This window comes from Seriola lalandi, unplaced genomic scaffold (assembly GCF_002814215.2).
Source record: "Seriola lalandi dorsalis isolate HSWRI2012SDOR001 ecotype SW California unplaced genomic scaffold, Sedor1 jcf7180002054795, whole genome shotgun sequence".
NCBI lineage: Eukaryota > Metazoa > Chordata > Actinopteri > Carangiformes > Carangidae > Seriola > Seriola lalandi.
Window position 1 is genome coordinate 5110302 of NW_019525348.1, and position 14268 is coordinate 5124569.

The window sequence follows — 14268 nt, forward strand, 5'->3', positions numbered from 1 at the left end:
AGGCGCATGGGCCTGTATACTTTCAGAAAAGGATTCCACAGCAGTTCATTGTACACCTTACACTCCATGTCTCAATGCAGATTCTTATATATTCCTTTTAATTTCTGTTAGGCGAGCTCAAAAATGACTACAATCATTTCATAATGCAGAAGAATATATGTAGTAAATGCCATATGCCACGTATGTATGTGTATGTTGTCAGAATAGTCTCTACGCACCTTAAGAATAATATTATTCTCACTGCTGATTCATTCACTAAAAAGCAACAAAACATCCTGTGTGAGGCTGATGCTGCAGCCAGCTTTTATACCAGCACTTTATGCATTATAAAAGGTTCAATTAACTCATGCACTGAAGGGTGGCATATCAGTCCTCAATTAGCAGTGCATCTAATGAAACAGGTGCAAAGTGTTGCCTGCCATTAAGACCATAGTGCAGCACATACTCACTACAGATGACTCACTGGGATATTTGTCCTCCATATAAGAGCCTAATCTGATGAATCCCCACACATCCTGCACTCATAAAAAAGCTGAGGTTAGATCTAAAGGCCCATAGTCGATCCTTAAAGGCCACTATTAGTGCCTCTAAAACCTCGTTAATTTGGACGCTGGACTGTTAAAAGCTTTCAAAACTAAATGGACCTAAAGGGAATTTCCCATTGAAGTGTGAGGAAGAGAGGGACAGGTTGAGTAGCTCTGTTTTCTGTGAAAATAAGGTGTAATTGATAAAGAACCTATTCCATTTAACAGTGACTTTGTCTTTGCCAAGGAGCTCCAGAGAAGCCTGTAATTTGGTCTATGGATTTAATGGAAGCTGCTTCTACCCCGTTTGGTTTTGTAATAACAAATTTTTAACTCAATAATAACAGAACAAACAACACAAACACTGCAGTTAAACTAAGAAATATAATTTATTGCATAAAAATTATATTTAGTTACAGGTAAGAAGGCTAGACGTTTATTTACAATTGGTACTTTACAGAGATAAAATAATGTCACTGAATCAGTTTTGTTTTCTTTGTTTGTTGGTTTTTTGTTTTGTTTTTCTGTAAAAATGTCTGACTTCTTGAACAAAAGGCTAATTGTTTTCTCTTTGATGGGAGCAAGGTAGAATCCTGTCCAGTTCCAGCACGAATGATCCAGAGCTATGGCCAAAGATCCAACAGACACTCGAGAAATCTGGACAAATGAACACTGTAGTCTACAGCTAGCCAGTCTCTGTCACGAGATTCGAGGAAAGAAAATAGTCCTGCAGTGTTTAGGGATCCAAAGTACTGGACCGGTCATGTTCAGTTGATATTTCCTCACACGCAAAAGATCTGCAGGGCACGAGTTTCATAATGTTAGTCACAACCAGTATTGTAGCCATTGCACCAAATTTTGTTTTCCTCTTCCACATGTGCTTTTTCAGTTGTCGCTTCCTTGTTTACTGATCCAATCCCTCTGATCCAAATGGAGGATTCCCACTACCGTCACCTCTCTTTAACCACTTTAGGATACAAAATCAGAACCCTGTCAATGCCCTGGTCTGAAAAAATAGAATTACTCTTCCAGGAAACAAAAGAAGTCAAAAAATGCTTTGCTTTTCTTTTGTACTTGCATAGCACTTACAAAGAGAAATGACAGACCTTAAGCGTGTGCACATACTCTATTTGCACACCCACATACCCACTCGCACACGCACACACACACCCACACACCCCCACACACCCACACCCACACACACAGAGTTTGAGTTCATTCACACAAAACAGTGACATGACTCACTGCTGAAGAGGAGGGATACTGCCTGTGTTTTGGTTTTTTTTTTTTTTTTTTTTTGTGGTTTGAAGATATGAACACTTTGTTTTTGCTTTTGAGGGAGGAAAAGACTCAATGACACACAGAAAATTAAGTAAAGACAATGTTACAGATGACAGCATTTCAATTCCCGTCTAACAATAACCGACAGAACAATATTGATAATGCAAATAGCTTGAGGAACCCTGACCACAAAGCAGGCGGCTTAGTAAAAACAATATGTTATCAAACTGAGAGGAGGGAGAAGTAATGAGTTTCACGCTGATGGACAGACAGTGGTGGACAACGAAGAGATCGAAACATAATGCAGTTAGTGTTGAGGTAAATTTGATGGTCCCTTGCTGCCTAGTTGATTCAAGACAAGGCTAATCTATTCTGAACAGTGGGAACTGCCCTCACTTACAGCAAAGAAAAAAAAATGCCTATGAAACACAGCGTACAGCATATTCACCTGGACGTCTGACCACCTCTAATCATGTTGTACAGTTCATATTTTACATTTCGAATAGATACACAATATTAAGAATAACAAACAAACATGGTTTTGTTATTCGCAGCTGAGACAGCCGCTGTGCACCTAAGCCTCCCATTTGGCCTGCTCTACTAGAATCAGAAATAATACACAGCAGCTCAGCGGCCTAAACAAGCACAGATGATAAAGCTGGTTCTATATGATCGTAACAGCAATGACAATGAAAAGAGAGAGAGAGAAAAAAAAAAAGATCCACAAATATGGATAATAACTTAAAGAGCGTTCCCCAAAGGAAACTTTTAAGGGATGACCAGAAAGCTCTCCTGCAGTTTATTCTCAACAGATCGGAGGAGTGTGGCGGAGCGATAGAGGAATGTGAGGAGAGATGAAAGAGAAAAACCCCTGTGAGTCGGAAAGATATGCCAAGGCTTTGAGGCATTTGTTGGTACAATATAAAGAGTCAGTTGGTGTAGTTATCCACCAATTCTGAAACAAACTTCACAATTCACCCTCCCACCACAAAGAAGAGGCAGCTTTTTGATTCTTTCTATTCCCTTTTTTTTTTTTTTTTTTTTTTCTCAGCCCAAAGCGATAAGCTCAAGCCCTGAAACCTTAAGAGTTGGGTCCTCATACGATTTGCTGGCAGTCAAAGCAGTTACACAAGAAATCCTAGCCTGTCTGATTCGGAGCCGATTAATGACCAGTTTGTCCGCGTGTGTGTTGGAGTGTGTCTGTAGCCTGAGGAGGGCGCAGACAGGTTTGTGCTGCCTGTCACTTCCCACACAGAATGACAATGGAGGAAACAAAAGCCCCTGCCATGAGGTGAGATGATGTTAAATCATGCACTTTCATGCTGCTACTGAAACATGGGTAAACATGGTGTTTGCCTTTGTGTGTCTGTGTTATTGTGCGTGCTTGAGTGCGCTGAATACATGGATTTTTTTTATTTTTTGTTGTTGTTGTTTGTTCCAAAGCGTTGTCATTTATGTACAAGAATAGCATCATTTTCAATCGTTGAAGAAGACAGTCATTAGCACACACACTTTATATCTTCGTTACCCTTAAAATGCTTTCACATCTTGCAGATGCAACATTGCTTTGGAGGATTCAAGCTGAATCAGGTTAGCAGTTGTCATAAGATGGCTCGCAGGGAGACAGGTTATGGTGGATGTAGCTACAGCGGGCCGGTGAGAAGTGAGATGAGGCAGAGGTAATACAGTGCATGTGAGAGAACCAAAATGCTCTGTGGGCTTATGATGTGTGCCAGGGTGCATATTCATAGGCAGGTATCCTTATTTTCATCACGGTGGGGGAAAAAATGTCTGGCTTGCTCTATTGTTCCTTGACCAATCAACAATCCCCATCAGTTGTCATGACAACTAGCACCTCACTTTTGCCCATCTCTTCCAGCGCGGTCGCCAGAGAGACCAGGTCTGCGTCACCTTGGTGACAGGCTTCCCATAAGTCCAGCAGAACACCTGTGGGGCTGGGCTTTGTTGCAAAGTAGTTCAAGTACCTGAGGGGAAGAGAGACGAGGTAAGTTTATTCTCAACAGAAGAGGAGAGAGTGAAGGAAGCGCTGCATTATTAATTACGAACACTTAAAGTCATTAATACTTTATGTTGCAAATGCTGCTGGTAACACTTCATTATGACAGTCCTGTATTGATGCCCAACTAACTATCATATTTCACAGAGCAGGACTAGGTAGTTAGCAAGATGAAATATACAACATGCATAATAATCATATTCCTTAACTTAATATTCAAGTCATGTTTTAATGATCCTGTTCAGTACGAACAGGATACAACCCTGTTTTTCTGTTTAAATTTGTGTTCATAGTGTCACACATAACCTAAACCCACACTGAACTCTAAGCCCTTTTTAAATTACAACCCCAAATTCATCACTCCACAGTATGAACTAAGCACCTGAGTATCAGCGCTGGACTCCACAACTACGCTATTATCAATGTGCGGCCAAGCTGCTGTTCACACATTAACATGTGAGGCTGATCTGACCTGTCAAAGCCCAGACTGCGTGCCAGTAGCCTCCAGTCACACCCACGAGCGCTGGGTGCATCCAAACTGGCACAGATCTTCTGGCGGATGGAGTCAGGCAAGCGAAAGGCATAGGGTCCCACTTGAGAGGAAGGCAGGCAGGTGCCTCCTGAGGGGAGGGGCGAGTGCGGTGGTAGAGTCTGGAATGACAGAGACGGACATTTTGTGATTTTTTTTCTTTTTTTTTTTTAGCATGCCTCTGTGGCTTCCATATCGCTATTATCAATGTGTGCACGAGCCTGTTTTTAGCTGTCGCCATTACCTCCTGAATATCTGTATGCAGCTGGAATATCTGTCCCTCCCCTTCCACCTGTCGGACACAGATCTTACAGGTGAGCTGCGACACGGCCAGGCTGCCTCTCTCCAGGCTGAAGGTGCAGTGCAGTGGTCTCTGACTGCCGCTCCAAATGTGATAGAACGGGATCTCCTGCCACACAAAGAAAAACAGTCAAACAAAAAGAGCTGGATTAAAAGTCTCTTTGTCCTGAGCAGCACAGTCAGGAATGATCTAGAACACAAGTTTCCATTCAAGGGTTGTGCAATATATGTTATTTTGATTCCAACCAAGTGGGTCTGCGTGTGTTGCAGCACAATTGTTTTCTAAAGCGCACTGTCCATAAATTAGAAGCACTATCAGATTTCCTGTTTGTTTATTCAGAGGAGGTTCAGACTGCAATTTCGGTTGCTGCCGCCAAGAGAATGCAGCAGAGAGTTTTGGTGTTGACAACAGCAGTGGATACTATAAAATCTACTGTCTGTATTCTCATCCTAAACATCCTACTGAAGTCTGAAGAGTTTGTCAGACCGTGGCGTTTGCTTATGAGGTATTGCTTATTAATCAAAGTAACAATACTATTTGTAAGCTTCTGATGATTTCTCCTGTGTTCAGATGCAGACAGACTTCTCTCTTCTAGACCTACATGCAAATAAACAGGCTAGTATATCGTCTGCTGCATTATGTCACCTGGTACTTGGCCAGAAGTTTGCTTCTCCAGTGAGTGTGAGGAATGTCGTGGATGGACAGGCGCAGGTTGTGGTAGCTGTCTTTGAAGAGCAGCGGCTTGGGATCCTCCAGCAAAACTCCGCCTAGACTCCTCTCCAGATCCAGCACCTCCTGCACAGAGGCAGAGAGAAGACGGGCTCAGGAACACCTTCATTCGATCGTTACAGGTTTATAATTATGACACATTTCGAGAGCGCACCTTCGAAAATCCTTAATTAAAATGTGTTGTGCATTCTCTTAGACAATGTCTCCAAATGGAAATGTGTTAGAGCTGCCTGGGTTCAAAGCTGACTGAACTTTAGCAGCCAGAAATCATGTAATGTGCTGCCAGTAAACTGCACACAGCACGCTCATGTTTACCGCCCTGGCTGCTCTGCGAACACTTGCAAACATACAACAAGGGACCGAGGGAGGGAAAATATTTAACGTCAGTGAGTGAGTCCAACTTTCTCTGGACGCTCTGCTCACTCGCTGTTTAGTAGGGAGCTTGTATTGTGCCGTACTATTTTGAGGCATGGCTGCTAGTGGAACAGAAGCAGCGCCTCCAGAATGTAATCTGACAAAACAGGGTGGATCTGCAGGGTCAGTTCAGAGAGGACGGTACTCCTCTATTGCCCTCCAATCCTTATTATCCTCTTATTGTTATCATCCTTCACAACACCTTGTTTGTGTTATGCTCTATTTATATTTATACCTTTTTATTTCATTTCATGCTTTGCTTTTTGATTTTGCAAGTTCAGATCTTCTGCATGATTTAATCTGTCTTTTATTTTGGTTTTCTTCTTTTTTTAAACGGACTATTTAGATAGGATGTTTTTACACTCAGTGATTTCTTTCACACATCGAGTATTATTTTACCAGCTGGTCATTTACAGGTGGTTCCTAAGTAAATGTAAATCATAATAGAAACACTTGTTATGAAAGCTATGAAAGTTTTAGATTAAAAAAAAAACAAGAAACAGCATAATCACAATATACTGGAAAAATGTAAATATGCTATGTATGTATATGTTTTTGCATGGACTCATTAAACAGAGGGCTGAGAGTGGAACTGGCGCTAGGGATCAGTAAAGGGAAGTAAATATTGGAAAGCCTTACCACTTGTATTAGAGGAGTGTCCTACACGTCCCGCCTCCAAGACATATCTCAAACATTAAGTCAAACCACATCTGCGATCACTTTTAACTCAGTGCGCTGCAAATTGTAATTATTTTTATTTGTGTATTTCATAATTGTATTTATGTTACTTGTAATGTTTTTTGTTTTACGGTACCTGCCCAGGGACTATGGATGCAAATGATAATTTTTGCCACGATTGCGCATGTTTACATTGTGTATCATATCAACAAACAAACAAACAAATAAACAGATGGCACTGGTTGTTTATGACATAAACCCAAACCCAAACCAAACCAATCTCTGCTACAGAGATACTTTACAACTGCAGCTGATATGATGGATGAATTTTTCATTTAAAAGAAAATACTTAAATAAATTACTAGTACTGCACTTATTAAAGGAGATCTCAAGTGTGTTTACAGTTCCTTGGGAGTGTCTGGTGCATTCGTGAGAAAAGATGCATAATGTTTTTTGGGGGCTGCAGAGGGCGCTGCACAAAACCTGATAAATTGTCTCAACTGATGTCATTCGAGTCGGCGGCGGTTGGGACTGAAGAGTGTGAGTCAGGACAGGAAGTGAGCTCCTCATCTCTGCTTGAGGCTAGCTCCTCAAAGCTACATTAGCTGCCACTAGCATAACACACCCAAATCTCCAACAATACTGTCGGCAGGTGAGATGTATTGTGGGTAAAGTAGGTTTTGACGAGGTGGAAAATTGTGTGGAATAAAGCAGGCAATATCGCTGGCACCGCTGCATTGATTCTGACTCTTTGTTTGTGTCCAGCAGTGTTATAGCAGTGCAATGTTCAATCAGTGGAGTGCTCTTTTAATATTTAAACTAGCGTTGCCAGTCAAAGAAAAAGAAGTAAACAAGTCAATAGAAGTGAAAACAGAGACACGAGACGAATGAAAGTAAGCAGGTGAACAAACTGACACAAGTTCAGATATAGACATTGATGCACACGCAGACAAAAGAGATCGATGAACAGAATAAACACCTTGAGGGCATGTGGGGTGTCATGGATACAGTAGATCCGGAGGCTGTAGTCAAGGGAGAGGCAGGGTGCTCGGGGGGCGAACAGGGCCAGCTGCAGGCGTTTGCAGGCCGGCTGCGGGGGGCAGGACTGGCCCACCAGGCCGTACGTTCCCAGCTGCTCCATGAGAACGTGACAACACTCCTCCTCCAGCTGCAGGTAGCACGGAGACGACAAAGTCTCCTCGCCCACCGTCAGCACCTCCTGAAAAAAAGGTGGAGGCAGGGTTCAGTGATGCCGCATCGGCAACAACAAGCTCTCCATTATTTCGATACCTAGTTGTGTGACTGTCTGACCTCCCAGGCCCCCTGGTGTGTCTGAGTCTTGAGTGTGAGGGTCCAGTCGGGTGTAGGTGTGTCTAGCTGGGCACAGTGGGGCAACGTGAGGACCACAGGACGGTTCAGTAGCATACCAGACGGGCCACAGCTCACCACAGGACTTAACACAGTCTGACTGCCCTCAGAGGGTAGCCTGTAAAATGTCACACACACATACACATTTACAACAGTTGCTGAAACGTCACACACACTATAGAAAAACATCATGGCCACGACACATCAGTACCAGGTCGGGAACATCCTGGTATTGATGTGTTTCAGGCGAAGTGAATATCAGACTTCCAGAAAATTGGCAAGAAATTAATCCACTCCAATATTCGTGTGGAACTTGAGTCAAGTTGATAAATTTTTTATCTTAAGAAAAAGTGATAGAGCCGCCTAATAACCTTCAAGTGATTCGCAGTAGGTGAGCCTTGCATGGGAACATTTCTGATTGAGGTGAGAATAAGGTCTGTTCTGCTACGTGGCTGCAAAGGAGATGAGTGAAATCGAGGGATAAGGCACTCACGTTGTTTTGTCCCACTTGTTAATAATGAGGTACATCTCGTAGAACTTCCCCTGGGGGATTGTGCCAGGGGGGACCAGCAGGCTCACACCTGAGGGCGAAGGCATCACGACTTAATCTTGTCTTCTGTGTGATTAACTGAGCACGCCATTGCTTCACAGTGTTAGAATACAAATCTTTCCATTTGTGCATAAAAAGAGAGTTGGGGGTGTTATTACCTGTGTTGGGGATGGTGAGGCGTCCTCCCAGGTTACCCAGGGTGGCGCTGGTGCTCAGCCCGGGCTCTCTGGACAGGGTGTGACTATGATACTCCCGCTCTCTACCCACGGTGCCTACCGACTTCAGGCTGAGGATCTCCCCGTCTCCTGAGACCATGTCAGCAGGGAGCTCCAGGGAGGAAAGAGTGGAGGAGTTGTACACCTTGATTTTGAGGCTGGGCAAGGGGTCCAGCAGGGGAGAGGTGGTCATGGGGATTTTGTGGGGGCTGTCGTTGACCCCGTGCTGCAGCGAGAAGAGGGGTCCGCGGAAAGCCCCCGCTGTGGCTGTGAGATCGGGAGGAACTGAGGGATGCAGAGGGTGAGGGTTATCTGCAGACACAGGAGAAGAGAGGAGCTGTTCTCTTATCACCAGAAATGACACACGCCGCGCTGAGAGTGCTAAAAGTGACGCGAGTGAAATGGATTAATGTTGCTAATTAAAATTTGATGGCAAGAACAAGAGAAAGGAATAGCATAACAAATGCTTAAAATGAAGAAAAAAATGTGATGCAGCTAAGAACAGAGAACTGACTAAGCGAGAGGAGATAACAGTATAAAGACAATTAATTTATATGATGTTATAAATAGCAATGTGATAATGACATGAATTGTGAAGAAGTTCTCCTATGAGGATGACTAAAAACAGGAAAAGTTGTGAAAACAATGATAAAAAAAGAGAATCCAAATGTGTATTGAATAATGTGTATGTGTGACTGGAAGTATGTGTGTGACTCACCCTGTCTGGGAGGCTTGTAGTTGCCAGGGTGGAAGGCGGTGGTGAGAGCAGACGAAGAATCGGTGATATCTCCGTGGAGATGGCGGCGTCTGCGGCGATATGCGAGGCCTCCCACGCACAGCGCCAGGATCACACACAGCAGCAGGGCCACCACCAGACCGGCGTAGACCGCTACACCCATACCTGGGGCCAGTGCTGAAAGAAGGACACAACAACAGACATTATAAAGAGACACACATACAGACACAAACGCAAGGGAAACACAGGGGTGAAAGAAAAAATATATATATAATATATTGATGAGACAGCATCTGATTTACTACACACCCACTGCAGCAGGAAGTAGTATAAATCGGTTATTGCAGTCTATGTTAGTGCTTAAAAGATTAGTCGATTAATTCATTAAATGCCCATAATTTCTGATGATCAAATCATCTTTCTCCAGCTACTACAACGAGAGAATTCTCACATCATTGTATGACTGTAAATTCAATATCTTTGGGATTTGGATTATTGATCGAACTAAACAAGCAGCGTCCCCTCGAGCTCTGGGACTTATAATGCAACTTTTGACTGTAGATTCTAACACAGGCATGTCTGACTGCCCGATTAATCAAAAAGAATAATCAACCAATTCATCAGTGATGGAAATTATTCACAGTTGCGATTTATATCTTCAAGTATAGGTTTATATTTATGTCTATCTTAAAACAATACTGACATGCCCATTTGTTCATTTAATGATATACTGGTTGCCTTAATTTCTCCTCATGTCCATACTGGGCTTGAAGACATCCCTCCACAACGTGATTCCAGTGGAACAGATGGGGGGACAAATCCACAGTCCTTGTTCTGTGCCAAAGTGCATTCGCTGAGGCGTGTATCTTCCAAAGTTACAGACATAAAAATTATGCCAACGAGTCTCACGCAGTGAGGTGTACAATTGTTAAAAGTTGTGCATCTGTAGACTTGGAGGTATTGGCAGTGGTATCAGGAGAGAGAAGGGTGGATCGGCTATAAAATGAGCTTCAGCTGAACCTTATCGTGCATTTTACACAGAGCGAGGACTGTGGACTGTGTCCCACAGCTGTTATACTGGAATTGCATTAGGAAGGGGATCACGTCACTGCTAGTATGAAAAAGGAGACATGATCACAGTGACGATAACTCTCTCAGTGAACTTGTGAGTATGTGAGTGCAAAGACTAAAACGCTTACAGGATATACCGGTTGTTCAGCCACAGCTACATCTTTTTGTTTGAAAGAGACCAACCACAACCAAGTTTTTTTTTTTTTTTTTTTAACAATTGTTTATACACTTGTCTCAATAATTAAATACACTTAACAAATTCAACTTATCAGTAGTATCAAAAGGTATTCAATCACCACTTAAATTCATGAACACCTCTCTCGATCAGTGTTCACCACCAGCAAAAATCTATAACCACAGCAGATTTTGCAGACACTTTCAAACCCTCAGTTTAAAACCTGATGTAATTCAGATGACTGTGGATGGAAATGTGCTAACAACTTTCACAGACAAATGAAACTTCATACTTGAAATAAAATGATCATTAATAAAAATAAATGAATAAAATTGTTCTGGTATTATCCTGATATATATACATATATATATATATAAAAATGTGTATGTATATATATAGATATAATATAATATAGATGTAGTTTTTCATTGATCGTTATGTATTTTGATTAGCTGACTGTATCTTCTGAACCACAGTGTATTGCACTGTGAGAACAAATGGCAAAACACAGTAAAGCCCACTGAAGAATACTGTTGCTTTTTATCATTACACAGGAAAAGTTGTTATTCTTGGTTTCTGATACAATAAAAAATGTATTCATTGAGTTAAATTTGCCACACTCAGGTCATGACGTCTGCTGTGAGAGGCAAATAAACAGATCAAAGGTTTCTTTAGCTGCTTGTGGATGTAAAAATAGAGGATAGGGAAACACATGATATATGTATTTTGCGATGCCCCGAGTAGTTTTTTAGTTCATTGTAAATTGAGTGACAAAGTAGTCTTATGGGAGTTACGGCAGCATGAGTCACACAAAGTGTTTCGCAGGGTGAGGTTAACTGATGTGCTCAGGTGCACGCTTCAAAAGCACACTGTGAAGAGTTTTGAAAAGCGGACATGGTATTGAGACAAATGTGAAAACAAATGTGAAAAACTGTAATAAACAACTCCTAGGGGGGCGTGGGGTTGGGGTCGGAGGTTGACCTTAAATTCACCTGCTCCCCGTTGGCCTCCCTCTCTTTTCCCCTGATTGGTTGTGACTGGTCAGCAGGCCCGACAAAGCCTGCTTAGCCCTGACTCCCCAACACTAGCAGAGCCAGACCCAACCCGGACACGTGAGCCAGTCACACAGCAGCAGAAACGAGAGGGAAGGCGAGCGGCGACGTTTGGCGGGAGACAAATAGCAGCGAAAAAGAAGAGGGAGTAGACAGGCGGGATAAACGAACGAGAAGAGAGCTACAGGAGAGGCAATTTGGAAAAAGCGAGAGGAAGAAGCTAGATAAGGTTGTGATTTGTTGAGAGGACAGAGGGATTATAAGTGTGGTGAGGAGGAGAGATAAGGATAGCAGTGCTTGAGGAGAGGGCCCATGTTAAAAGAGCAGGAGAGAAACAGAGTGGGGAAGAAGTTGGAAGGAACCACAGACACTACAGAGCAGCAGTGAGAGAGTAAGAAAGGGTGGAGAGGAAAGCCGGAGGCAGACAGGCTGGCAGAGGAGAGCTCCCATGCTCACGTGGCGCGATGGAACCGAATCCGACAGCCGTCCGCACTTATTACCAGAAACGGAACAATAGCGAATTAGGTGCATTACCGTGGCTGCTCTCCCCTGAGCCCACGTCACATTGAGCTAGAGGAATTACCATCACTTCAAATGTAAACTATATCACAGATTAACTGAAAGTCATACAGAAATCAACTGTTTTTCTCCAGCAAGTGCTGGAGCTTCCCCTGCACAGCCAGTGGATCAAAGAGTTTCAGTTTAGAGACATGTTATTCTGCTCCCTCCATGACAGAGCCTGCAGATTTTCCTCTCTGTCATATTGGGTCAGAGCCAGATCAACTGTTTTTGGTCAGTTTGCTGAATTGCAATTTATTAATCTGTTTCTTGTAATTAGAGTCCAACCGATTTATCGATCGGCCTATTTTATTGGCCGATATTGGCCTATCACAGATATATACACTGTTGCTCATGAAGTTGGAATAAAATATTTTTTACCTCTTTCCATGAAATGATTGTGACAATGCGATCACAATGTAATCATTGCACCTGGTCAAAAGTGATTAATGATGCATTTAAATAGGAATAAACAGAGGGTTGTGTCTGAAAACAAAATGATTCCAACTTTATGGGCAACAGTGTATATAGTGTATATATATTAATCATTTATATGAAATTATTTATTTTTATTGTTATTTTATTTAATTCCCAGTTAAGTTTACTATTTCAGTGCACTGATGTCATTGTTAAACTGTAAAATATCCTGCTTTCATTACATAGTGTTTATATACGTATATCGGCCAATATACCGACATCAAACATTTTTTAAGGTATCGGCATCTGCCCCATCAGTTGGGCTCTGCTTGTAATTATATCTTTTTTTTCAATCTACAATTGCAGCAAGCTGCTGTGTAAAGGTTACAGTGTGCTAACATGAAGCTGGCTCAGGAAGCCACGCTACACTTAGTCAACACAACAGACAGGATGGGACAACAACAGTCATGAGCCAGCTGGACAAGAAGGTGAGCCAAGACTTCACTGGACTCGATCTGAGATGACAACAAGGTGTGGACAGACAGACTCAACACAAAACACTGCACACATTCAAATCCACGTGCCAACACAGATGTTCGGACTCCTAACCTGTATGAGCACACAAACAGACACACACACACACACATACAACACAAACAGTATGATGCAGTGAAGGAGTGAAGTCATGGGAAGGTGAACTTACGATGGCTTGCATGTTCAATAGAAATCTTTTTATCTGTTTGAACAGGAGACAAAACAAGAGAAGAAGAAAAAAAAAAAAAACACAAAACATAAAAATGGATGGACTACTCGTTATGCAAATGAAAGATGCAACAACATAATACAAAGCAAAGTAAACAATAGCTCATCAATTTGAAAAATGTGAATGTAAACATAAAAGGTGAACTGTGATAAAGAATAAATACATAACATCTAAACAACAATAGCGTCTCTTCTGGAAATGTGTCAGGAATCAGGTTCAGCATAATCGTCTGCACAAGGTAAAGGATGCAGGTGTTGTGTGGTGTCACTGAGTGAGCTGATGAATTTCGAGACCATCTTTCAGGACTGTGTCTCCTACTACATCTCAAACCAAACAGCCCACATCTTTCCCCAGCTTCATCAAAACACCAAATGGTCTTCTCGAGTCTCCCGTTCAGCCAGTGGCTATTAGAATCTCCCACGATGCAGTGAGGATGATGGTTTGTGATGTCTCCGAGCATTTCACATTTATGACTGGGGTATTTAGCCGATCCTCAGAGGGATTAACAATGAGCGAGCATCTGTTGTCTGATGTGAGGAATGAAAGGAGTCATAATGTCATCATGATACTTGTGACCACGGAATAATCATATCAACATGGTGGGAAAATAAATAAGTCAGTCAGTCTCCTGCAGTTTGCCAAATGACACCTTCACAGATTTTCTCCAGCACAGTGCTTCCCATCTTCCCTCCTCTGTCAGAGCGACTTGAGTGCATGTTTTGCTGACGGCCTCCTGAGAACGCTCAGCTCTCCACAGCCAAATCAGACAGTGTATTTGTCTAATCTGGCTGCTCCGTGGAAGCCTGTTTATGTCAAGATTCGTGTGTAGGTCTGATAGAGTTGAAGCACAGCACTGCACTTAATGTGGATATGATTACCACCCCCCACCC

The 14268-nt window shown here is 42.5% G+C and overlaps 1 protein-coding gene across 3 annotated transcripts in view; it reads right to left on the reverse strand.

The window, feature by feature from the left end:
• Positions 1 to 894: 894 nt before the first annotated feature.
• Positions 895 to 14268, reverse strand: part of unc5b (unc-5 netrin receptor B) — a 50512-nt gene continuing 37138 nt past the window's right edge. The window contains exons 8-17 of one of the 3 annotated variants that reach the window (XM_023425891.2): positions 13319 to 13351; positions 9325 to 9519; positions 8550 to 8891; positions 8335 to 8422; positions 7785 to 7959; positions 7453 to 7692; positions 5298 to 5447; positions 4596 to 4760; positions 4295 to 4473; positions 895 to 3790 (exon numbers count right to left, since the gene is read on the reverse strand). In XM_023425891.2, coding sequence (XP_023281659.1) covers positions 3625 to 3790; positions 4295 to 4473; positions 4596 to 4760; positions 5298 to 5447; positions 7453 to 7692; positions 7785 to 7959; positions 8335 to 8422; positions 8550 to 8891; positions 9325 to 9519; positions 13319 to 13351 — 1733 coding nt within the window. In that variant the 3' untranslated portion in view covers positions 895 to 3624. Of the gene's footprint in view, positions 3791 to 4294; positions 4474 to 4595; positions 4761 to 5297; positions 5448 to 7452; positions 7693 to 7784; positions 7960 to 8334; positions 8423 to 8549; positions 8919 to 9324; positions 9520 to 13318; positions 13352 to 14268 lie in introns of all 3 variants that reach the window. The other 2 variants (XM_023425890.2, XM_023425892.2) reach the window with 2 other exon arrangements.